The 25226-nt window shown below is 48.3% G+C and overlaps 5 protein-coding genes across 8 annotated transcripts; 2 read left to right on the top strand and 3 right to left on the bottom strand.

Moving 5' to 3' along the window:
- Nucleotides 1-385: 385 nt before the first annotated feature.
- LOC101757414 (myosin-binding protein 7) lies at nt 386-3954 on the bottom strand. 4 transcript variants are annotated; one of them, XM_022823132.1, is made up of 4 exons: nt 2601-3931; nt 2474-2526; nt 917-963; nt 386-824 (listed from the first exon to the last, which is right to left on the bottom strand). In XM_022823132.1, exons 1-4 carry the CDS (start codon nt 3525-3527, stop codon nt 757-759), a joined length of 1095 nt encoding a protein of 364 aa, XP_022678867.1. In that variant the 5' UTR covers nt 3528-3931; the 3' UTR covers nt 386-756. The 4 variants fall into 4 exon arrangements, with proteins under 4 accessions (XP_022678867.1, XP_022678866.1, XP_004981491.1 ...); XM_022823131.1 differs by having other exon boundaries at nt 386-963; nt 2601-3954; XM_004981434.4 differs by lacking the exon at nt 2474-2526 and having other exon boundaries at nt 2601-3889.
- Nucleotides 3955-5043: 1089 nt separating this feature from the next.
- Nucleotides 5044-6243, bottom strand: LOC101757014 (probable carboxylesterase 15). The gene has a single exon (XM_004981433.3). It carries the CDS (start codon nt 6190-6192, stop codon nt 5206-5208), a length of 987 nt encoding a protein of 328 aa, XP_004981490.1. The 5' UTR covers nt 6193-6243; the 3' UTR covers nt 5044-5205.
- A 513-nt stretch (nt 6244-6756) lies between these two features.
- LOC101765023 (probable carboxylesterase 15) lies at nt 6757-8347 on the bottom strand. The gene has a single exon (XM_004986142.3). It carries the CDS (start codon nt 8007-8009, stop codon nt 6972-6974), a length of 1038 nt encoding a protein of 345 aa, XP_004986199.3. The 5' UTR covers nt 8010-8347; the 3' UTR covers nt 6757-6971.
- A 5754-nt stretch (nt 8348-14101) lies between these two features.
- LOC101756601 (probable glutamate carboxypeptidase VP8) lies at nt 14102-20333 on the top strand. Its single transcript, XM_004981432.3, has 10 exons — nt 14102-15176; nt 16606-16848; nt 17220-17372; nt 17678-17746; nt 18207-18294; nt 18623-18706; nt 18971-19059; nt 19409-19522; nt 19760-19894; nt 19978-20333. Exons 1-10 carry the CDS (start codon nt 14229-14231, stop codon nt 20200-20202), a joined length of 2148 nt encoding a protein of 715 aa, XP_004981489.1. The 5' UTR covers nt 14102-14228; the 3' UTR covers nt 20203-20333.
- A 2912-nt stretch (nt 20334-23245) lies between these two features.
- On the top strand, nt 23246-24116 carry LOC101764604 (LOB domain-containing protein 24). The gene is made up of 2 exons (XM_014805771.1): nt 23246-23425; nt 23679-24116. Exons 1-2 carry the CDS (start codon nt 23246-23248, stop codon nt 24114-24116), a joined length of 618 nt encoding a protein of 205 aa, XP_014661257.1.
- The last annotated feature ends 1110 nt before the right edge of the window (nt 24117-25226 follow it).

The following is a 25226-nucleotide window of genomic DNA, read 5'->3' as shown; positions in this document are numbered from 1 at the left end:
CAGAGTTTTGCTTGTTTCGTTGCTGCTTGGCATGATGTCACTCTCCTCTCCATGGGAGTTTCAGCTTCCTGGTATAAGAAGCATCCTGACTAGTGACCAGTTCAAATGTCAGACAATTACGTAGTAGATACATACTCCTATATGATAGCACAGAAGCTGTTCTGTTCTTCATGTTCTGATCCTGAATCCATTTATGTTTGATTTTCCCCCACATGCTTCTGCTCTGGCATGACAGGAGAAAATGACATGCCCTGTCGAAAAAAATTCATTATGAAGCATCCGCATCACTGCATCAGTGCCAGATAGGCAAACCTAGTTTGTCAACGCTGACATCATTTAGTAGCAGCTGGTTCAAATAGAAGGGTAGAAGATGACCAATCCATGCTAACCGAAGAATTCGTGAGCCAGAATAGCGCACTATACACTAGCATCAAACAGCAACAACTCAAACAACATCAGGTTCCACGAATTACTACGATGTACACTCTATACAGAGCATGGTCAGTTAGCCCCAGATCACAAGCTATTCAATCCTAGTAGGTTGAATAACACACTATACGGCAAGCTCAAAGCTTCAGAACCAGAACGTACAGCTCCAATACTGTACGTGGAAAAAGGAAAGAGAAACGTAAAAAAAAAATCAAATACACATGCACAACAAAGCTCAATTGTTCAAAGCTCTGAATTTACAAGCATTTGGCTGTGATGGAGAAGGTCGTATTCATCCTTGTGGCCTTGGCAGACGTCGCCAGGGACTCAACATTGTGGATCTGTCGAGAAGCAGCAGGAGGCCAAGGAATGTAGTGGACAAACCGAAGGTATACCTAGGAATATCCAGAGCACCAGTTCAGTTGTGCTTCAGAGTTGAAAGGGCCATCATAGGCACTGCACAATAAAACCATCATATATAACCTACTTGGCTGTAGAACTTCTGTTTCTCCAAAACAGTATTGAGAGCACCCACTGCAGAAAAGAGATTAATAAAAGTTAGTTTTCTCGAGGATGAAGCAAAAATGTGGAAAATTCAGACCGGAAGATCATTACTGTATCAATTTTCAGTAATGTTGAAGAAAAATCTATCTAAAACAAATGGTCAACCAAAAACTAGCTCAAATGGCTGGAAGTGTTTACTGAACACACATATTTCAGAAGATTGGTAAATGAGCTCCTCTCAATTCACAAATTTTATAACAAAAGCTGCGGGCCACTGAAAACGTTTTGGAAGAATAATTTTGTCTAATAACTCTATTGTAGTCTGCATGAATGGATTTTACTGAACTGCACATCAAGCAAGCATACGAGGTAAAACAAGTCAAATACTCCCTCCATCTATATTTATAAGGCATGGTGTGACTTGGCACGGTCTTCCAAATAACACTTTGACCATTCATTTATCTCATATTATATTTCTTCTGGTTATAAACTTATGATCATTGTAGAGTATATTTGATGACGAATCCAACCATATAAAGTTTACATTAAAAAATAAAAAAATAGTTAAATTATTGGTCAAAGATTGCAAAGTTTGAATCTTGATACGCGTGTGCGCCTTATAAATAAAAAGGGAGGGAGTACTTGTTTATGTCATCCACACAACTCGAGCGGCATTTTGTAAACATCAATATGCGCATGAATTAATTTGACAAAAATAAATAAATGTGATGAGTGTAAAACACCAACTGTTACTCACATACAGTAAATGAATATGGATACTTATAAGGAGCGTAATAAATATCTCACAAAGCAACATGGTGTCTAATAACTCCAATATCAACAGCAGCAATGAATCTTAATTGAATTGCACAACATGCACATGGGCCTAGGGTACAATAATATGATTACTTATGCTGCAAACAACTAAAGAAAAAGTTTGTAAATCTTAATGTCGATGCTTTATAAGATCTGACCGAAAAAATTACAAATGGAGAGCAAAATGTCAACTGTTCAAAGATACTAATGATATCACATACTCGCTAGTGTAGATATATCAAGGAACTCAAAAGAAAAATATATTTCTACCATGAAAACTACTACTATACTTATCTAAAAACCAAAACCGTGCAAATATAAAATTTCCTCTCAATACTTTGAAGCACTTCGAATTTTACAGAAGCACTTCTTCATGTATCTTCAGCCAATTTTACAGAAGCGCTTCTTCATGTATCTTCAGCCTACAAGTTTAATCACGAATGACAGATCACTTAAATGGAATCAGAAGATGGACCATGGAGTCCCTCATTAGCGAGTAGCGACCCTTCGAAAAAACACTAATACCCAAATTTTGCATAATCGTGGCAGTAGCTATCTTGCAGCTTTAGGATAACAAATTATTTCATCTACGCCACCACAACAAATCACCAAATTCTATGCTCATTCCCAACGTTGAAACGTCAAGAATCAAATTACTTCTCCCATCCAGCAAAAACTTGTCAACATTCCATTTCATCAAAGAAAGCAGGAAAAATCTTACTACCAAATCAATTCCTGCAATGCGACTGAGTTCTCCAAATGTGTCAAATTTAGCACCTTCAATTCACAAACTTGATGTTACTTAGAAAACAGCTCGACAACAATGACCAATATGCTTAGCAAATGTATACCTTGCAAACCCTGATCACTGAGAAACTGCTCGCTGGGACTGCTGGTTTCTTCACAATGGCTCTCTGCTCAGCAACCATCTCCCAGCAAAGCCGCCGCGCCATCTCCCTGGCCATCACCACCTGCGCCCTCTCCGCCCGCAGCGCCGCGATCTCCCTCCGCAGTGCCACCCTGTCCGCCTCCAGCGCCTCGACCCTCGCATACAAGTTCCCGTCCCCCACATACTGCGCCACCACCACCGGCCCAGCCGCCTTCGTCGTGCTGGCGCAGGAAACATCCACCGTGTACTCTACTTCCTTCTCCACGGGGGACGACGGCTCCTCCTCCTCCTCGCCACCGCCGTCAACGACCATGGCTTTCAGCTCCATGCCAGTGCTCAGGTCGCCGCCGCTCCGCTCCACCAAGACCGCGTCCATGTCGATCTGCTCCACCTCTTCGCCCTCCTCGTACATCTCCTCCTCATCCTCGTCGGTGAACGAGTCCGGGTCGATGCCGTGGGACTGGAGGCGGGAGTGGTAGGATGCGGCGAGGTCGGAGAGCGAGGCGAGCTCCTCCTGGACCTCGCGCTCCCGGTCCTCGCGGCCCTCGGCGTAGCGCTTGAACTGGCGCGCCTCCATCTGCGCGGCGGCCTTCTCCCGCTGCAGGCGCTCGATCATGAGCATGGCCTCGCTGGTCGCCGTCTCCGCGGAGGCCCGCTCCGCGTCGAGCTCCTGCTGCAGCCCGCGCGCCGCCTCCTCCGCGGCCTCCTTCTCCCCCCGCAGCCGCACCGCCGCCGCCTCCAGCTCCTCCACCCGCCGGATCAGCTCCTCCGCCTCCGCCGCAGCCGCAGGCTCCCCTCCCCCCGCCTTCGGCGACAGCTCCGGCGACCGCGCGGGCGGCCGCCGCTTCAGCGACCGCCGCGACGGCGAGGGGTCCGCGACCGGATCCATGGAGGCATGTATGTCGACGCCGGGGACACACCGCCCCCCGGTCCGGAGCTCGGATCCCGCCGCCGTCGGGAGCTAAAGGTTGGCGCGGCGCCCGCCAGCACGGCGGCGAGGTTAACGGAACGCGGCGGCGCGCCTTTCTGCTGCGACAGTGAGAGGGAGGGTGTCCCCGGTGGCGTCTGGTGGAAGCGACGTGAGCTAGGCTGGAGCAGCTGGATTAGGAGGAGACCGCACTGAATTGAATAATGCTCCAATCGAAATGCGATTGGAGGGGGGCCGGAGGGAGGGGGGCCATTTCTACATTACAATAGTCAATAGCATTGTACAGGTGAGCTTTCCACGTCGCCGTACGCCGTAACGCCGAACAAGCCGTCTCCTTTCCTTCCCGTCCCCGGCGAAGCGAGCAAACGGGGCGGGAGGGACATCAATTCCAAAGGCGGACTGAGACGGAAAGGCGCTGCACGGGTTGGCTTTGGCTGGTGGGGGTTATGATTCGGCGTCACGCTCGCACTATGTGGACGGCCACTAACCCCCGGGAAAGTCGTGCGGGGGAGAGAATTCGGTGCGAATTCCACGTCGCCGGCGGCAGGAAACAGTAGCTAGCTGGCCACGGAGTTCCTTTTGATTTCTCGCGGCCGCCGACCTGTGGAATCCGTCGCGAATGTTACGAGAGTGTGAGCAGTGGTAGAAGTACCCCCAGTAGGCCAGTACTTGGCGAGTACTTCTATTTTCGTGCTGAAAAGGTGGAGACCAGAGCTGGTTTCGCGGTTCGGCGATGGAAATGGCGCCGGCGGCTCGGGGAATTGCTGCGTTCGTGACTTCGTGTGGCCGCCGTGCCGGCTGGTTCCGCTCGTCGTTCTTCCTCGCCGGGTCAACGATTCGTCAGGGCCATGTCAGAGTGGGACGAGATCATCGACCAGTTTCTTTATATGTGAACTGATAAGAGTTGGGTTAAGGCTTAAGGCTAGCCCTAGTGCTCAAGAAATCAAAGCATACAGTGTAGCTGATGGTTGCGCCGTACCTAACGTGGCTTGTCCGGCTTTTGTTTCCTTCAAGTTCGACAGCGGCTCAAATCTTTTGCAAGTTACTGCTGGTGAAGGATGCTCTGATTTTATCAGCCCTATTAGGGAGTGTTTGTCTGTCACATCGGATGTTTGATACTAATTAGAAATATTAAACATAATCTAATTATAAAATTAATTGCACAGATGGAGTCTAATTAGCGAGACAAATCTATTAAACCTAATTAGTTCATGATTTGACAATATGGTGCTACATTTACTTAATAATGGATTAATTAAGCTTAATAGATTCGTCACGCGAATTAGGCGTCATCTGTGCAATTATTAGTATAGCAGCTCGTATCAAACACCCCTATTCCACTTTCTAGTTCCTGAGCCATCATTCTGTCAGTGTCAGCGACAGGTTAAACTATATCGGAACGCATCATGATCGTGGTAGTCACTGTTCACTACTGTAGCTGCATGGGCCAATTTGTGCTTCGTGCATGGACAGTCACTATTCCAAATTAGACTTGCAAAGCCTGCCCATACAACTACAAAAATGTTCAACGCAACCATGGTCCGAGTACTCCAACAAACAACAAAGGACCCATGACAGCAGCACCATTGGATGCTGAACATTCTGTCACATGGACGGATTAGAGCTGAAGCACCCAAACTCACTTGGAGTCAGCGCTGCCGTCGCCGTACACGAAGCGCCTGATGAGGCGGACCACCTCGCTGGCGGCCTCGCCGAAAGGCTCCACGACGAAGAACCCGTGGTGCTGGCCCTCGAACACGACGAGCTCCACGGGCTTCCCCATCGCCCTCAGCCGCGCGGCGTAGTCCGCCACGCGGTCGCGCAGCAGGTCGCGCCCGGCGGCCACGACGAGCGTCGGCGGGAGCGCGACGCCGCCCAGCGCGGGGCTCTCCGGCCCGAACGGGTTCACAAACGGGTGGTCCCGCGTGGCGCCCCGCGGCAGCGCCAGCCGCCAAATCTGGTCGTAGAACGGCAGCGTCAGGAACGGGCCCGGCGGGAGCTCCGCCTCGGACGCGGTCCTCTCTACCCCGCCGAACAGCGGGCAGAGCATGACGTGCCCCGCGACGCTCGCCGGGCCGAGGCCGGGGAGCTCGCCAGAGCCGAGGCGGACGGCGACGTGGTGGACGATGTTCCCGCCGGCCGAGTCGCCGGCGACGAAGACACGGCCGAAGTCTGCCGACTCGGCGAGCCAGGGGTCCCCGCCCGCCGCGGCCTGGAGGCGCACCCACGACATGACGGCCGCCGCGTCGTCCAGGGCCGCGGGGAGGCGGTGCTCGGGCGCGAGGCGGTAGTCGGCGGAGAGGACGACGGCGGGGAGCTCGCCGGCGAGGCGGAGGCAGCACGCGTGGAAGTTGGGCAGCGCGAAGGTGCCGAGCACGTACCCGCCGCCGTGGAAGTAGACGAGCACGGGCAGCTTCCCGCAGGCATCCGGCGGCCTGTACGCGCGGAGCTTGAGGCCGTGGGCGGCGTCGTACACGACGTCCTTCCACTGGACGGGTGGCGCGGGAGGTACGGCCGGGGGAGGGAGCGTGTTGTAGTCGTCGAAGCGGACCACCGTGCCGTCGCTGAGGAGCTGGAGGACGTGGGGCAAGTCCTCGACGACGTGCGGCGGTGACGAAGATGACATCGTTGGTGTTGGTGTTAGCTAGTCTAGCTAGGCGCGAGAATGGTGTGGTAAGCAGGAAGTGCTCCATTTATACTGACGACGCAATCGCAAAGGACCAAAGGTGGTAGCAAATCGGCATTTCGTCTCATGTTCAACGGTGTTTGCTTTCCTTGGCTTTGTGACTTTGTGCAAGCACGTGCCAGTCAACAGACGCAACCTGGAAGGTGCCTAGGAAAAGAAAGGTTTCTGATGACGTCCCCATTCACAACGGTGTGATGCGTACATGCCGTGAAGCTCAAGGTTGTATCCGATCACAGGCCGGATTGGGTGGGCATGTGAATATCAGTGAGGAAAATTACATCAGGGTATTCCGCTGACCGCTATATGCCATTTTTTTTCTCTAACATTTTTCTAGTTTTGTGACTGCACTACGTTAACATGATAAGTGGAATTGTCTCAAGTAACTGATTTGATCGCAGCATTCACTACCATGAGAAGAAACAGAGTTTGTCATAAGCACGCAGCAAGTTTGTAAAACCAAAACGTTATAGGCTCTTTTCCCCTTATTTGTCATAAGCAGAATTTTTCTTGTTTTATTTCTTGATTCTTATGTGCTCGTTTCCCCTTCATAAGCAGCACAGCTGCGAGTTTGTAAAACCGGAACGTTGTGTGCTTTTTTGCAGAGGTAGGAACATTTTCATTTTTTTTAAAAAATGAGAAGAAACAGAGCACACCAAATTCTCCCAAGAAAAGCACAAACATGACGATTGACGAACAACTGAACAAGGCTTCATCACGATCTAATTGCACGATGTGCTGCCGTAGACAAACCGCCTGACCACTCGGATCAGCTCGTCCCCGGCGTCGCCCCACGGCTCCACGATGAAGAACCCGTGATGCTCTCCTTGGAACTCGACGAGCTCCACCGGCTTCCCCATCGCCCTCAGCCGCGCGGCGTAGCCCGCCACGCGGTCGCGCAGCAGGTCGCGCCCGGCGGCCACGACGAGCGTCGGCGGGAGCGCGACGCCGCCCAGCGGGGGGCTGTCCGGCCCGAACGGGTTCACCGCCGGGTGGTCTCTCGTGTCCCCTTCCGACGGCAGGGACAGGCGGAGGAACTGGTCGGACACCGTCAGCGTCAGGAACGGGCCCGGCGGGTACTCCGCCTCTGAAGCCGTCCTCTCGACGCCGGCAAAGAACGGCCAGAACAGCACGTACCCGGCGACGCGCGCCGGGCTGACGCCGAGCATGCCTGACCCGACGGCGACGGCGACGTGGTGCGCGATGTTCCCGCCGGCCGAGTCGCCGGTGACGAACACCCGGCCGAAGTCGGCCGACTCGGCGAGCCAGGGATCAGCGTCCGCGGGTGACGCGGCCTGGTTGCGCATCCACGACACGAGGGTCCGCGCGTCGTCGTGAGCGGCGGGGAGGCGGTTCTCGGGCGCGAGGCGGTAGTCGGCCGACAGGACGATGGCCGGGAGCTCGCCGGCGAGGCGGAGGCACGACACGTGGGTGTTGGGCAAGCTGAAGCTGCCGACGCAGAACCCACCGCCGTGGAAGTAGACGAGCACCGGGAGCTTCTCGGAGGCGGCCTCGTCGTCAGCACTGTCCGGCCTGTACATGCGGAGCTTGAGGTCGTGGTCTGGATCGTACGCGACGTCCTTCCACTGGGCGGACGAGGTGGACGGGGAGGACGCGGGAGGGAGGGCGCTGGCGGCGTCCGTGTGACGGACGAACGTGCCGTCGCTGAGGAGCTGAGCCATGCCGGCGAAGTCAGCGACAACGTGCGGTGCAGCGTCGCCGGAGACGGTGGCGGCCTCAGCTGAGGTGGAGGACATCATGGACAGCGTGGTGGCTAGGGGGACGGACAAGTATACTGGAAGCTAGCAATGCTTCAATTGGATGCAGGTGGTGTTTCTCTGTTCTCTCTGCAACATCTTATAGGATTCCAGGTTGCTTGACGCCTACGAACTTTGCTTCCTGATCGCATTTGTTATCGTATGCGTGCTTTCACCTCCGTTCCAAGATGCAATCTGACATGCAAGAACGCAATCTTCGACTTATCAGGACTTCCCCCCAGCTCCCAGGTGATTTGCAGGGTTCTTCAAGGCTGTTCGACTTATCAGGACTTCCCCCCAGCTCCCAGGTGATTTGCAGGGTTCTTCAAGGGTGTTTGGATCTTTAGTCTAGACTAAAATTCATATCACATCGAATATTCGGAGGCTAATTAGGAGGACTAAACATGAGCTAATTATAAAACTAATTACACAGAAGATGGAGACTAATTCTCGAGATGAATCTATTAAGCCTAATTAATCCATCATTAGCACATGTTTACTGTAGCACCACATTGTCAAATCATGGACTAGTTAGGTTTAATAGATTCGTCTCGCAAATTAACCTCTATTTGTGCAATTGGTTTTGTAATTAGTCTATGTTTAATACTTCTAATCGGTATCTAAACATTCGTTGTGATAGGAATTTTAGGAGCTCCTAAATAACTAAACGGGGGCTTCTTCCTCACTTCCTGGTGGCTTCGTTTTATTTGCAGGACAAGCCACCGTGATGACAAAAAGGTCCTATAAAATAGAGTACTCTATAAAAATATATCGAGGATGCAATTGACATGCAAAGTTTTTCCACTTTAGTGCTGCGCCTCAAAGCCGACGCTGTTTGGTGGCAAGGCGATCGGGGCAATAATCATCAGCATATAACATGTCCCAGGCGGCGGCGGCGGCGGCTCGATTAGATCCATCGATGATGGAGTCATCAGTCATGCACGAGATTCCGGTGACGGCCGAGGGCGTCGCAGCAGCGTTGAGGGCGGGAACTCTCGATGTCCGCACTGAAGAATGGCGCCCTCGCCTTCTGGCGTCGGGCCTGCAGGAGCGGGACGTGCTGCTGGTGGCGGCCGCCGTCGACGACTCCCTGCAAATCTTGGAGTACCTGTCGCACTGGGCGATCATCGCGATCAAAGCGTTCCTGTTGTGCGTGGGCTTGCTCTTCATCCTGTACGGCGCCCTCGTGCGTGGCAAGTCCCATCCTCGGGCTTCTATGATTCTAACTGGTGCCCTTGCGTTGCTACGGGTAAAAATAAATCTTTTAACACAATACATGGAGCATGGAAAAACATCACGAATAAAGAACAGGAAAACACAATTATAGAACGTTAATGATATCCAAGTTCACCGTTAAATGTAGGAGAGCCCAACGTTCCGGTGACAATTTCCACAGCACGTACATGCATGTATTTCAAGACAAAAATGTTTGAAGCACTCATTTGTACGAAGGTACATTAAAACTCAGGTCATATTTGGTTCCTCTTGCTTATTATAAGCAGCTAAAAGTTGTTTATTTTTAGTCCTAGCTGTTTGGTTGCTTTGGCTAAACAACATTGAATAAGATGGACATTAACATGTTTGCCCCTAATTATAGCTGCTCCTGCCCTTTTTCCTTCCCCCACAGTCCCACTCCTCCATGGCAGAGCGCCACACGATCCCCCTCCTCCTCCCCCGCCGCTCCGCGTGCTGCGCCTGGGACGCCGGTGACCGCGTCGTGTCCCTACACCTCCCCACGCGCGGCCTCGCAGGGCCCCTCCCTCCTCCTCGTCCTGATGGCCCCGAGCACGATGCCGCCGGAAGCCCCGCCGCCGCTGGAAGCCCATCCCCCGCCGCTGCCAGAAGCCCCATCCCCCGCTGCCGTTGCCCCATCCCTCGCCTCCAGGCGGCTGCTCCCCTCATCCTCCCTCCTCCGGCTCCCGCGGCCAGCCAGGCGGCTCCGACGCGCGCAGCAGCAGGTGGTCGGGGCGGCGGTGGGGCGGGAGTGGCGGGCGAAGCCCGTCCGCCTACGCAGAGGCCGGCGGCGGTGGGTGGTGCAGATTTGTGGGGGGAGGCTGTCCGCTTGTGCGGATGCCGATGGAAAGGAAGCCGCATGGGATCGGCGGAGGGGAGGCCGGCGCCTGACGCGAAGGAAGGGCAAGGGTCACCGGCGCCTAGCGCGGCGGAAGGGGAGGGGCCGCTAGCGCCCGACGCAGAGGAAGGAGAGGGGCCGCTGGTGCCTGACGCGGAGGAAGGGGAGCGGAAGCCGGCGACCGACGCGGAGGAAGGGGAGGGACCGACGACGGCGGGATGGAGGAGTCGTCGCCGACGGCAAGGATGGCCCTAGAGGAGCTGGCGACGGGGGAGGGGAGAGAGAGAGAGAGGAGTAAAGTGCATTGAACGAGGGCAGGAGGTGTAAAGTGCACCTTTTAGTCCCCATAAGCAACCCAATAAGTAAGGGCGATTGGTTTCATAAGCAAATAAGTTGCTTATTTTTAGTTGCTTATGCATAAGCAACTCAAACTAAACAGGGCCTCAATGATAAGCGCCTTATTGAAACTCAATCCTCCCATACAACTTCCAGAAGATTGGAGCACCACGTTTCGCATCCATACCATCTGGGCTTCAGGTTATGCAAAGTTCAAAAAAGGAAATGTAAGCAACTGAAACTTGAAAGACATGAAAAAGGGAGAGCTTGACTTTCTGAAAATGAGGGATGGAACAAATTTTTAACAGGTCTCATGTTTATCCATTGGTGGGTACAATTTCAGTTCAAAAGATACATATTGCAGTTCAAAAGCAAAAAAAAAAAAAGTCCACCAAGATAAGCTATGACTAACCTCCGAACAAATAGGCGTGCTCTGCTAGGGTCCAACACTCCAACCAACCAGCTTAGAGTGCTGCTAACAAACATGCAATGACCAATGATGTTGTGCTCTAATATCATGATACCCTCACCATAAAGGAAATGCACACATAAGACCAGAATGCTTCCAAAAGTTCGCCTTCTCAAAAGCACATTAACAGAGTCACATGGAGTATGCACTAAAAACAAGACTTGAACATGTAAAATTACCGCTCATGGGCCCATGCCTGCAAGCATTCCACTCATCTCTTTTGATCACATCTGTTTGATCTGAGACTGCTAATGCGGTGAGAGGACCCGCTGGATATTCATGTTACCTTTTCTTGGGAATCTTGAGCCTTTTCATCTTACCTAGATTTAAGCTAGCCACTCATACTCTTCCAGCATGTCCATGACATCCTTGACAGGACAAATGCAGCCTAGTCAATACCTACTGTTCATAAGATTTTTGGTTAAATTTAGCCTGGTTTCTTAAGGATATTGCTGAAAGTCAAAACTTATTTGCAATTTTCAAGGGCACATCATGTTGCTTCTGAAACTTGCATCATCTCTTCAAATGTGTGAGGAGCAGAATGTATCATGCTTTTAGCGCTAGCAAGGCACTATCACAGAAATGAAGCAGAATGTATCATGGTTTTAGGCAATCTATGGCAAACAGTAATACTCAAACATTGATTGATCCGTAGCTTTGCTATTCCAAGTTAACTCTGCAGCCATTATTATATTCCAAATCAATCAAGAAGCTTCAGTTGATTCCCAAGATCATCGGTTCAGGTTGAAGTTTCCAACACAAGCATGCACAATAGTTCCTGATGAGCTAGAGATTACTAAAGGAAACTCAAAGCACCAAGACCTTTCAAGCAAGTTGGACACATATAATGGTGCCTGAACTGACAAGTACAAATAGAAAGCATGCGAAATCAGAGGAAGTATTACTCATCAACAATTTCTTCTTTCTAGTTCTTAACTAACCCTGACCAAGACTAAAACCAACCTTGAGTTGCACTCATCAAGTACACATCGAACAGGTAAAAGCATCATGCCAATTCGACAATTAGCAGGAAAGTTTCAAGGACTGTTCTCACGTGTTATCAGAAATGCTGCCCGAATCGATGCCTACAGCCCAAGCCACGGCATTTCACACCACTCAGAGAAAAGGATAAATGTTCAAGAGCAATAATTGCAAGCCAAGTAAACTGTCACTCAAATGCATATCTATAGAAGAACCCCCACTTTCAGCATCCTGCCATGATTATTTGCCATGCTAGATTATCCTTGTATCTTAATTTCAGTTGCAAAGATGGAATGATCAGATAGGGCAGCAACAAAGATGATGTATAGAAGAATAGCACAGGTAGACAGAAGGCTAGAACAAGAACAATTTAGAGGTCCATCCTAATCAGGAACATGCCAGTTATTTACTTGAGGAACTTTCCATACATCTTTGTTCCATCATTGTGCAGCTGAAGAAAAAGTTCAGTAACATTTACAAGCTCTCAACCTGACAAATTTCTAACAATCCATAGTAGGTGATAAAATCATCTAACTGGGGCCATATATTCTATTGCTGACATCTTCTAGAATTTAAAGTACTCTACATATGATTTAGCAGTTATCAAACCTGCAAGAAGTAAATGAATCAAATACCAGTTTGCAGCCTGCACATCTCTACCAGCTTGCTGCATTACTAAAATATATCTCACCGAGACATTCATGCCAAACATTGCAAATGAATCCTCTTCCATATGAACAGTCCCTGCAACGAAATAGAGCATTGTTGTGAGGAATAAAAGAAGATGATTTGCAATAAAACATTAGCAGGATACAACGATCAGACAACCGGCTAGTATTGTCTCAGAAATAATCGAAGAGGAGATGCAACTGCACTTCTATCCCTAGATGGAAAAAACTGCAACGCTTCACAATCTCCTCCTGAAGCTCTCTTCCTTGTCAGGGAATATTTAGAACAGTGAGAAGATTGTACCTTAATCGAGGAGAGGTTGTTGTTGCCAACTGGATGACTGCCTCCTGCGGTAGTAGTAGCATCGTAGATGAGATGGGGACGAGGATGCTGATGCACTGAGGCGGGCCACACCGCCACAGTCGCATCCTCTTGGTGCATCACCGACAGCGCGGCCGTGCCCTTCCGCCATGAGCGCCGCCGACAACAAGAGGATCTAGGGGACACCGGAAGGAGCCGGCGCGAAGAGGCCACATCGCCAAGGCCCAGCGGCCGCCCCGCCTCCTCTTGGCCCCGTGTGACGCCGCCGCCACTAAGCCGATGCAGCTGGAGGGAGGCTAGCGCATAGAGGTTGCCCCGTGCAGCCTTGCTCCAACAACCCGGCATGGTCGCGGACGCGCTTTGTCCCAGCCGTGCAGCCTCCTCGGGGCGAACCGGCACTGTTGCGCCGCCTCGCTCCGTCCGGCCACGCAGCGCGCCTGCCTGGTGGGGAGAGGAGGACGTTCGGGATCTGGAGGTGAAGCGCGTGCGGGGTCAGTATGGAGAGGAGGAGCACGAGAGGCTGCGGGCGGGAGAGCTCGGCGGAGATGGAGCCGTCGGGGGAGATGGCGAAGGAGCCGGCGGCGCGTCGAGCGAGTGTGCGGCGCAGGTCCGCGCGCGCTTGCAGAAGGTCGCGGGAGGTCGCGGCAAGGAGGAGGAGGAGGAGCGGCGGCTGGCGGGGGATCCATGGTGCGCGCGGCGGGGCCGGTGGCGGATGGGTGGATCTGGGGACTGGAGGGCGGCGGGTGCGGCGGCTAGTTTGGGGCGTGGTTGAGGCGGAGAGGGGAGGAGAGGAAGCGAGCGGAGGGAGGAGCAGCAGCAGCTACTCCAGATATCGTAGGTTTTTTAGCTGTATGTAGAGATATCTCGCTGCAACAGATATGATATTGTCGTGGTGATGTCGGATATCAGTGGACGACCAGACCAGGAGGTACCTACCAAAAGAGGACACCTCCTTTTGGCACGTTTAGAAAAGCCCGCGCTCCGGCGCACCACACATCCACTCGAAAATCCAAATCGATCTCCCACTGGGCCAGAAACGACGAGAACTCCGCGATATCCTCCGAAAAAAAAGTCCCTCGGCGCTAGTTGCAACTGCCGGCCCGACCCAGCCAATCCCGCGCGCGCACCTGAACGGGCCGCAGTCCTGCGTGCCGCACGCACGAACACGACGACGGAGTGCAGTGGCAACGGAAAAGCCTCCCCGGCCGCGACGGGGACGTAAAAGCCGCGTACGGCGGCACGCACCCAAGCAATAGGCCGGTTGGGCCAGCGCCCCCACTCACCATTCCACACGCTCTCACTCACTCGCCGCCGCCGCCGCCGCCAGCGCCAGCGCCAAGCCGACCCCGGCGCGTGCACGCGCCTGGCCTGCGAAATGCCGCACGCCGTCCTGGCCCGCCTGCCCCCGGGCTCCGTCCGGCTCGTCATCGCCTTCGGGCTGCTGCTCCTCGTCTCGCTGCTCGTCCTCCGCCGCCGCCCCGCGGGGCCGCTGACGAGGGCCAGCGCCGGCGGCGGCCGCATCCCCGACACCGCCGCGCTCTTCCTCTCGCTGTCCGCGGGGGCCAACGCGAGCATCAAGGCCGACCTCCGCGCGCTCACGGCGGGGCCGCACCTCGCGGGGACGGCCGATGCCGCGGGGCCCGCCGCGCACGTGCTGGGCCGGCTCCGCGCCGCGGGGCTCCAAACCCTAACGCGCGAGTACTCGCCGCTGCTCTCCTACCCCGGCAACGCCTCCCTCGCGCTGCTCCGGCCCGACGGGTCCCTCCTCGCGCGCCTGTCGCTGGACGAGCCCGCGGACGAGGTGCGCCCGCGCCGCCTCGTGCCGCCGTACCACGCGTACGCGCCGTCGGGAGGGGCCGTCGCGGAGGCGGTGTACGTCAACCTCGGCCGCGAGGAGGACTACGCCGCGCTCGAGAGGATCGGGGTTGGCGTGCGCGGCCGCGTCGCGGTGGCGCGCCGCGGGGGCGGGTACCGCGGCGGGGTGGTGGCGCGCGCCGCGGAGAAGGGCGCCGTCGCCGTGCTCATCGCGGGAAGACCGGACGGGGGCGTGGAGAGAGGCGTCGTCCTGCTCGGCGGCCCCGGGGACCCGCTCACGCCCGGGTGGGCCGCCACCGGCAGGGCTGAGCGTTTGGGGTTCGACGATGAGGCAGTCAAGCGGCGGTTCCCGAAGATCCCCTCCATGCCGGTTTCGGCTGAAACGGCAGTAGAGATTATTCGAAGCCTGGGCGGCCCTGCCATACCGGCGGATTGGCAGGAGGCTGGGCTCGGGGTGGACGCCGGTGGCGTTGGACCGGGCCCCACATTGGTCAACTTCACGTATCAGGTATGCCTTGCTTCTGTATGATTGAAGTTGAAGACAACTATGGGGGTATGTATACGGACAAACCGGAGGGACAACTAGATCCAAATGGCATATGTAGATTGCTTTTGTCACACGACACACTCTTCCAATGTTGTTATGAAGTCATATTGCATGTTCGACTTGTCTCGATTGGTACCCTGTTATAGCGTACTGGATTGTCTGTCTATATTTGGGTGCCTCCACCTGTGGAATTATCAGTAGGGTGACTATTGCCTAAATTGTCCCGGATGCTAAAATTATGTGAGAAATTTGTGGTTTGAATATTTGATTGGGTAACTTCAGTATTCGATTTCGTTATTAGTTTAAGACAATTTTGGTGGTACTGTTTCATGGATCTCTATACTTATCTGCCTTTTTCACATCAACTGTACCCTTAAAGTGTGCCAAACAGCGGCTGTATTCTGGTTTAGTTTATCTCTGCATGCAGTGGGCTGTGAGTCTGGTTCAATTTTATTAATAAATTAGGAGGAGGCAATAGTAATTGGTCTATTTATAGTTAAGTTAGTAAAGGAGATCAATAAACAACAAAGTAAATTTGATGCTGTCTTATTGTCATGGCTGTGGTGGAGCTTCAAGAGGAATGCAGGGGGGAGGGGGGTTGAAGCTATTGAGAAAACAGCTGGGATTGATATCTTTATTGGTGCACAAATGGTAAAATTAGACACTCCCTTGAGAACTTTGCAAAAAGGAGGGGGACCCATGGCCCCTCTAGCCTCATTGAAGCTCTGCCACTGGTGTCATGGTCTCATGGATTTACAGTCTTATTTATTAGTAGATAAGAAACTAGGTGATTGGTTTCAGAGTCATCAGATTCTAACCCCTGAACTATTTTTCTTATTTAGTTTGTGTATTGCATGAATTGCTTAATCAGCATGCCAATACACATGACCATAATGTCAGAAGAAGAGGAAGATTAGTTTATCCTATATAAATTATCTGATTTCGCGATGGTGGACTGACCGCTTCTCCTAGGACGAAGCCCTTCCCTGAATCAAATTAGAGCTATGAACTAGTATTTAAATGCCACAGGTTATGCAAGCAGTATTTTGTTTTGGCCTCTGTTCTGCTGTTGTTGACATTTTTTCCACTGTGTTGTGTTTATTCTATACTACGCCCTTGTCACCATGTACTTGAACCGGGTGACCTTTTAACTGCACGACTGTCCATAAATCCATGTTTTGTAGTTTTTTGCTTTTGTGAAGTACAATTGTTCATCCGAACAATATTTTAGAATGCATGTTTTCATCATTGTCACCTATGGTATGCTATGTTCATGAATACGTGCTGTAGAGTGTAGACTTTCATATTGTTGGAAGTTTTGTGCAAGTACTTATGTACTTGTACTTTCTAGACAGATCAGACCATGATTGCTCTTATCTCTTTGTTTAAGGAGGACAGGAAGTTTGAAACAATACAAGACATTTTTGGTGTCATAAAAGGGTCTGAAGAACCTGACCGTTACGTTATACTTGGTAACCACAGAGATGCATGGACCTATGGAGCAGTTGACCCTAACAGTGGGACAGCTTCACTTCTTGACATTGCTCGGCGTCTTGGAATAATGCTGCAGTCAGGATGGAAACCACGGAGGTCCATCATCCTTTGTAGCTGGGATGCTGAAGAATTTGGGATGGTAAGTAGACATGGAAGAAAGATGATAATATGTTACTGTATAAACGTGAGATATATATCTATAAGTGGACCTAGATATGCTCTTAACATTAGATATGTGGCCATGTTTATTGTTTAAACCACATACAACACAACTGTGCAAAAAACTCTTGATAATACTTAGCAGATGCTGGATAGCAATGTTGTAGTTTATTTGTTGTTGCAATTCAATATATTAGAATAAGAATTTTTGGATAAATTTCTGCCGTTGGTTCATCTATGGAATGCGTTTTTTCTGCTGTTAGATCAGGTCATGTTTGTATGCTATCTAGTTGTTAGCTTTACTTCTTGTTGCTGTCATTTTGTCTATATTTTGAAGGTTCCTTTTTCCAGATTGGATCTACTGAATGGGTTGAAGAAAACCTCGCAGATCTGCATTCCAAAGCTGTAGCTTACTTGAATGTTGATTGTGCTGTGCAAGGTGTGGGGTTTTTTGCTGGCTCCACTCCTCAATTGGACAAACTCTTGGTTGATGTTACAAGACAGGTATAAAGAATTTTTTATTGCACTCTTGTATGTTTCTATTTTTTATTAGAAATTGAATTCACTTTTCACCCAACTAGCTAAGGTCTGAAATCATGTTGTAGCAAAATTATTTATTATTGGACAACATGGTTTTATAAACCTAGCATCATCTAACCTCTTGCGTATGTTCGAAACAACTTAGCTTGAGACATTGAGCAGTAGTAGTACTCAAAATTATATAGTTGTAATGCAATTGTCTGCAGTACAGCTAAGCTAGACATCCAGAATGAATGCATGAGACTATATTTGAAACTTCTATTTTCCAGGTCAAGGATCCTGATGTCATGGGAAAGATGGTTCATGATACATGGAATGAAATGGATGGCGGCATCAGTGTAAGAATTAAGAAGTTTTAAATTTGTTCTGCATATGGAGTGTTCAGTTACACCACAGTTGAGCAACGTACACTATAGTTCGTTAATTGCACTTTTTGTACTGATTTGACCAACCTTGTGTATTGTAATGTTAATAAATTATACTCTTACCAGCACTACCACCAAAAATGGAGACTGGTCTATATCTTTGCTTTGTGGCAGTTTTGTTGTTAATTCATGACCTGCTTAGACTAAATGCATAGGGTATGGGGGAGCATATTTGGTTCTGCATGCTCTTAAATCTGACTTTGCCTATAACACCCTTTTGCTTTCTCCCAGTTTTCTCATCACTTCCTTATCTGCTTGGCTTAGTATTTATTCTTTACAGAAAAAGCCAAAGCTAGATCATTTCTAATGACTCATCACTGCTGTACGTGCCTTATATTTGTTTATCTATTTCTAAAGAATGTCATATCTGCAGATAGAGAGACTTGCCAGAACTGATTCCGACTTCGCTCCATTTCTACATCATGCTGGAATTCCCTCTGTAGACTTGTACTATGGAAAAGGTATGCCAAAACAGCAGATTCTTTTCAGAAGAGGAAATAACATCCTGGTGATTTAACATGTCTAAATCTGCAGTTGCTAATGTAGGATTGTTTTGCTGGAACTTTGCTCGTGGATCATGTGATTTAACTATTTTTAAGTTTTTTGTCTGAAATATACATGCAGTTTGGGGCTATGTATGCCTATCATTTATTTCTTAATATTTTTTCATCGGCTCACCTTAAAGTTTACACACACAATTTCTCCTTTTGCTCTATTTTGTCCTATCTTGTGTCATGTTCTTCTAATGGCTGGTATTCGTTATCGCTAACCAATGTAGTGCTAATGCAGAATTTCCTGGTTACCATACTGCTCTCGACTCTTATAATTGGATGGAAAAGTTTGGGGATCCATTGTTTCTTCGTCATTTGGCTAGTAAGTAACAATATAGTTAGTGAAAATGCCTTTTTTTTAAAAAGAGAGAGAGAGCAGAAGGTCACAGCACTTGCGATATTGCTGCTCGATATCATGATTGAGTGTACTGATACGGAAGGGGTCAACAAGTAGAATGAACTGTTGCCTATAAAGCTAGATACATACTCAACAGCTTTTGAAATTTTGGTGCGTCAAAATAATGTATCGTTAGTATTTATTTAAGTAATCCTTGGTAGTGCTCATGTACTTTTCCTGCTTCACCAGTCACAGAAATTTGGGGACTATTGGCTCTTCGATTGGCAGATGATCCTGTGCTACCTTTTGATTATCAGGTTTACGCTTCACAGTTACAGGTACATTGACTCTTCTCATAATTGTACTGGAAAGCATTCATATAATTTAGCTATTCACTCCCTTTTGTTAGTGGGTTATTTATGCACACTTGATTTCTACCATTGCAAAGATGTATGAATTGGAGAATACCACCTAATGCATGAGCAACATCGTGGATGGTATTCCAACTTGGTAGTTTAATCTGTAACTTCAGTGCCAGTGATAGATTTTTCACTTTAGGACAAGGATATTTCCATCTAAGATAACTCACATGTTACATAAAACCACCAACAATTTGCTTTCAGTAACCAGTGTAGCATATGTTATGATATATATTTTAATATAGGATTGAAATTTACAATGTCACAGGAGCATACAAATGCACTTTCTGCCCTGATGAGCAATAGTCAAGCAGTCAATCTGATGAATGGATTCATCAATGATCTTTCTGGTGCAGCTACGGAAGTTCTGAAGGAGGCGAAGGTATTGTCTTACTGTCCTTCTGTTTTCATATATTCTGGTAGTCCAACGCTTAAAAAAATTTGCATCTTTGCTATATTTGGACAATAGACTTTTTAAGCTTCCAGAGTTTATGATCTGGATGCCTGAAACATTGAACTAGTAACAACGACTTATCATTTGAGTAGCTTGTTCAATATTTTCACAACCTTGTGATTGACTTATCACGTGCTCCTTTGTTGGTTTGGATCCAAAATCCAGAAACTGCAGCAGCTAGATTTATACGATGAGCATGCTAGGATGAGAAGGCGATCGTTGAACGATCACCTCCTACTTGCTGAAAGAAGCTTCCTGCAAGCGGAAGGACTTCAAGGAAGAGCATGGTTTAAGCATCTGGTGAGCAACGCCGTAGCTTGTTCAAAATTGAAAATTGTTAACTCTCTGCACTATTTGTCTTCCGACACCCTTTATTCTCCCAGCTGTATTCACCTCCTGAGGACTATGAAAGCAAGCTATCGTTCTTCCCTGGGATCGCCGACGCCATCTCACGGTCGGGCAACCTGAGTGCCGAAGAACGCGAGGTGTCAATTCAACATGAAGTGTGGAAGGTCTCCCGGGCGATTCAAAGGGCTGCGAGTGTTCTTAGAGGTGAATTCAGTCGGCAAAATGAACCGTCAAATTTGAGTTCCTTGGTGACTCCATGAGACCATGAGGCGTGCTTGTAAATAAAACAGTAGGTGCTTATCACGAAGTGTGATGAAATATATATTGCGTTTCGGTGGAAGAGCAACAATCCGACTTTACCGGCATGGAAGAAAGCCGTTGTCACTTCCCACGTTCCCACATGCACACAACTTACCACCTAATACATGAACACATCGTCCTTGACCATGCAGCATCCTCGAATAGTGTGCTAACATAGCACTAGGAAGCTCTTCTTATGTAGCTCACATTGCAAGCTGGTTCAGGGAAGCATAAACATGATGGCTTATGACGGAGTGGAGCAGTGGGCCCCACAGCCCATTCAGATTTCTAGCACAGCGGCAGTACTGGAAAAATGGCCTGGGCCCATGTATAGAATCCCCAAGCATTAATTTGGACTAGTCCATCAACCCGTGCTCCCGCACGGGCTAATATTTTTAGAAGCTATTGTATTTAAAAATTATTTAGAAATTAAACTCCTAACTAATAATCAAAATTGTTTACCTACTACTCTCTTATTTTTCAATACTTCAACATAATACTTATATAGATATGTACATATATTTGCCCAGTTGTGATTGATTTTTAATTAATAATTACTCAATGCACTTTTTCATCCATATTCATATTTTTTCCATTTTGTATCACACCTCCAATCCTCCATACATTATGTTTAGCATACAAATCAATACTTTTCATCAATTCCTCACATACATATATAAATGATCTTACTCGTCATGTGTATATACTTTAACTTAGTATTTTTATATTAACAATGACATAAATATATAATTTAAAATTATATATTAACATAAATAGATAATTTAAAATCATATATTAGTTTATTTTTTGATATTTCTGTATGATGCACATGAAGATAATTATATTAAGATTTAGGTGTTTACTTAGGTTATTTTTAATAACGACATACGTGGATAACATAGATAAAATTTTAGTATGACATTTTAAGTTATGCTTTATAATGATGTGTATTAGTAAATTGGATGAAGGTTATAGGGTTACTTTAGATTATTTTTTATAATAGCTGAGCTCGGTAATTGAAATATAGGTTTAGAGCTCATTTTTGAATATTTTCACTATCATGTGGGTAACTTTTTAGAAAATATAATATATCAATGGCTATGATTATTATAGTTTACAGGATTGGTGTTTGATGTTTTTAATTTTTATGAGAATTTGTCTCTTTTTTCTGACTTGTCTCGTGGGAACTAATGTGGAGCCTCCAATGGAAAAAAAGAGACTACATTGCTAAAAAACTATTACCATAAGCTAGCTCTCGTTTGTTAAATATTCGAACACACAATGCATATGTAGGTATATACTTAATATCTTCATCCAATTGTGATAGATTTTAGTGAGTAATTACTCTATAATATTTTCATCCACATTTATAATCTTTAAGTTTTCACTTTGCATCGCAGGTATGTGCTTGAATTTGTTTAATGAACCTTATGTTTGAGATACAATTTTAGCATAGAAATCTATATTCTCATCATTTTATATCCTTATAAATGGTGATACATATCATGCGCATAGACCTTAATTATTATATCGTATACCAATAGTGAAAGATATAGATGATTTAGAATCATATATTGTTGTATATTTTTAATTAAGGTTATTTGATTCAAATGTAGAGTTACCTCATGTTATTTTTAATAATGATAGGTGTGGTTAATATAGATGCAAATTTAAGGGGTTACTTTAAGTTTTTTAAGTAATAGTGGTAGGCAATTCAATTGCAAATTAGGGGGTTATTTTAAATATTGTTAATAATGGCATAAGTGGGTAATTTGATAAAGATTAGGGGGTTACTTTAGTTTATTTTATATAATGGCAGAGGTGGGTAATTTATATATAGATTTAGGGGGTTACTTTAGGCTATTTTCATAATGGCATAGGTGGGTAATTTTTTAGAAAACATAATAGATCCAATGGCTATGATGATTTAAATATATCGATTGATGGTCGGATGTTTTGCTTTTTTGTGAGAATTTCTAGGATTTTTCTCTTTTTCTAGAGTGTCCACCTAGGAATCCTAGGTGGCTTCACCTGGAGGCTTCAAAAGGAGCCTCCAATTAGTAATAGTAAGATTGGTATCAAGCCAACTTAAATAGAAGACCTCTCTGCGCAAATGAATGAGAGAATGTTTCTCGGTTTAAATACCCCCACGTAGTCTCTTTTCGCGATCATGTGTGCCCCATAGCAATGATAAGTGTCAATGCCATTATCCAAAACTAAATAGACGGTCATTGCTCCTAATCAGTGGGACATCATTATAGGATAATCTTTCCTACATGTAGGATATAGAGATATCCGTTAATTGGGCGGTTACTACTCCCATTTAGTGGGATGTCATTATAGGTGAAATGGTCAGGGGTTTAGGGTTGTCTCCTCTATAAAAGGAGACTAGGTAGAAAAGATGTAAAATTCCCGCAATCTTTCTCCACTTTCTCTTTTTCCCTAGTGAATTGTGTGGTGGTGCTATTGAGGTTCTGTGGTGTGCACTGAGAAAGAGGGCGAGCCTATATCTCTGAACTGTTGTTTCCACGAAGCCTATACTAGAGGCGGTAATAAGACGACAATAAAGGTTCTTCATCTTACTGTTTACATCCCTGCTAACCATTTACATTACTGTTTACATCTTTTTATCTGCAATTAGATTTGATTACCTTAAACTAATATCTGGTTTAATAATACGCATATATTTTCAACGAGAAGTAGGCCGGTGGAGAAACGAACTCAATTTTCGTTTCCACGCACGAAGAATCTTGGGCTCCTTTTTCATGTCCTGCACCTGCACCAAAAAATACAGAAGAAACTGCACCGCGCGGCGGGCCTGGCAAACGGCCCCAAAATTTCTTTCCCGGCTTGGATGGAAGCTAGCCGTTGAACCCTTCCATATACACTCTCTCCGTGCCATACATAATCACAAGATCATTCGAAGCGCGCAGCATCTTTGCTAGATCCTCAAAATCTCTCAACAAATCTTCTCTCCCTCTCTGCAAAATCTCCCGCTAGATCATGTCGAAGAGCACGGAGGCTGGCAGGAGTGGCAGCAGGCGGTGCGCCGCGTGCAAGAACCTGCGCAGGAAGTGCGCCCAGGACTGCATCCTCGCTCCCTACTTCCCGGCATCGGATCCCCAGCGATACGGCTGCGTGCAGAGGGTCTTTGGCGCCAGCAACATCGCAAGAATGCTCCAGGTAAACCATGCCTCTTGATCTTAAATACACTTTTGTTCTTGCCTCCAGCATAATTTACCATCATCCAGCATTAACACGTAAGGCAGTACTCCATCCGTTCCAAATTACTATTTATTTTGATTTTTCTAAATACATCATTTTTACTATGTATCTATGTGCATACGGGACGAAGGGAGTACAAGTAAGCACTAAGCAGTAATCACCTCACACTTGTTCTTCTACATAGCCTTTTCTTTTTGCGAAGTAATGCTAGATACTAATGCAAGATTTGGCAAAAAGTTGCGAAGTAATGGGCGTGCCATTTCTGGTCGTGTACATGCAGAGCCTCCCTGCCCACGAGCGCGGCAAGGCAGCGGACACGATAGCGGCGGAGGCGCGCTGGCGGGTGCAGGACCCGGTGTACGGCTGCGCCGGGATCGTGGGCCGGCTCCAGGGAGAGATCAAAGCCGCGCAGTGCGAGCTGGCCTGGACCCGGGCCCAGATCGCCGTGCACGCCGCGGCGGCGGCTCGCCCGCGGCCGGCGGTGGACGCCCGGCTGAGCGCGCCGGCGCAGGCCGCTCCGCCTCCGCAGCAGCAGCAGCAAGGCGACGCGCTGGTGATGCAGCTGGACCCGTTCCAGGGGTTGGATGCCTTGCTCATCGATGATTACCGCGTGGCGCGTGGTCGTCGATCTGGGTTGATGATGAGATGAACACTGACTAGGCTTCCATTAAAATGATCCAGTACTCCAGCTCAAAAGTACTGAAATAATATATACTTCATCAAGTCTAATACAAAGTACTTAGATTTAGCTTTATACACGACAGGGTTCGGTTCGATAGTTCCGGATTCGGTGGTATCATTGTCAGGTGAAGTGTGGTGCTACAGCGGAGGATCCTGCATGGTGGTGACCTTTTCGGTGCGGTGCAGTCTGCTTTTATCGGTTCCCTGTCGACGCAGGACCACGCCCGGAGGTTTTCGACGAATACATAAGCGGAAACGTTTGGTGGGTGCCGCTGTGGTGAGTGGAACGGTGAGGTCGTGTTGACGCCCAAATCCAACCGGTCGGATGTGACGGTTTTGGAGATGAGTGGTTACCCGTGTTGATGTCCCAATCCAACCGGGCGAGTCTATTTTGTTTTTCTTTTCCTTTTCCTGCCTATGGCCTCCCAGGACTGTAGTCTTGTATTTTTTCCACTATATCAATGAAACACGCACTATCCTGTGCAGTTCGTTAAAAAAAAAGATAGAGTTCCGGTAAGAGAATTTAAATACTCCAAACTTCCATTTTGTATCTTATGAGCAATTGTTTGTACAATCCCTTTTTTCCCCAAACGAACATCGGTGGGCATTTGTGTTGTACTTACTATCTTTGACCATATACTATCGAAATGGTTTAAGATATTTAATGCAAAGTTTAATCATAACATCAAAACTAGTTCAGGAATCACACAAAATACGGATAAACCGTTTTTTATTTGTAGAGAAAATAGTACACTGTACTAGTATTCGGGTTCTAAATTTTTGTTGTCCATGCGTAGAGCCGCAGAGCGGAGGACGATCCGCACGTGCACGCCGTCCGTTTGATCAAAACCCAGTGCTCCTGATTAACCCTGTTGAGAATGAGTGTTGAGAGACCAAAGCAAAAGGAAGCGAGAACCGCGGCAAACGCGAGGCTGGCTGGCTGGCCGGCGGCGGCGCCAATCCACGGGTCTAGCGCCGCTAATTCGACCGGTCTCGCGGCCCGCCGCTCATCCTTGCGTGCTCCCGTTCTTGCTCGTGATGTCCTTGTGATTGGGAGATCCGGATGTTCTTCGTGTTC

The sequence above is a fragment of the Setaria italica genome, chromosome IX (assembly GCF_000263155.2).
Source record: "Setaria italica strain Yugu1 chromosome IX, Setaria_italica_v2.0, whole genome shotgun sequence".
Lineage (NCBI taxonomy): Eukaryota > Viridiplantae > Streptophyta > Magnoliopsida > Poales > Poaceae > Setaria > Setaria italica.
This window is presented reverse-complemented; position numbering and strand designations above follow the sequence as displayed.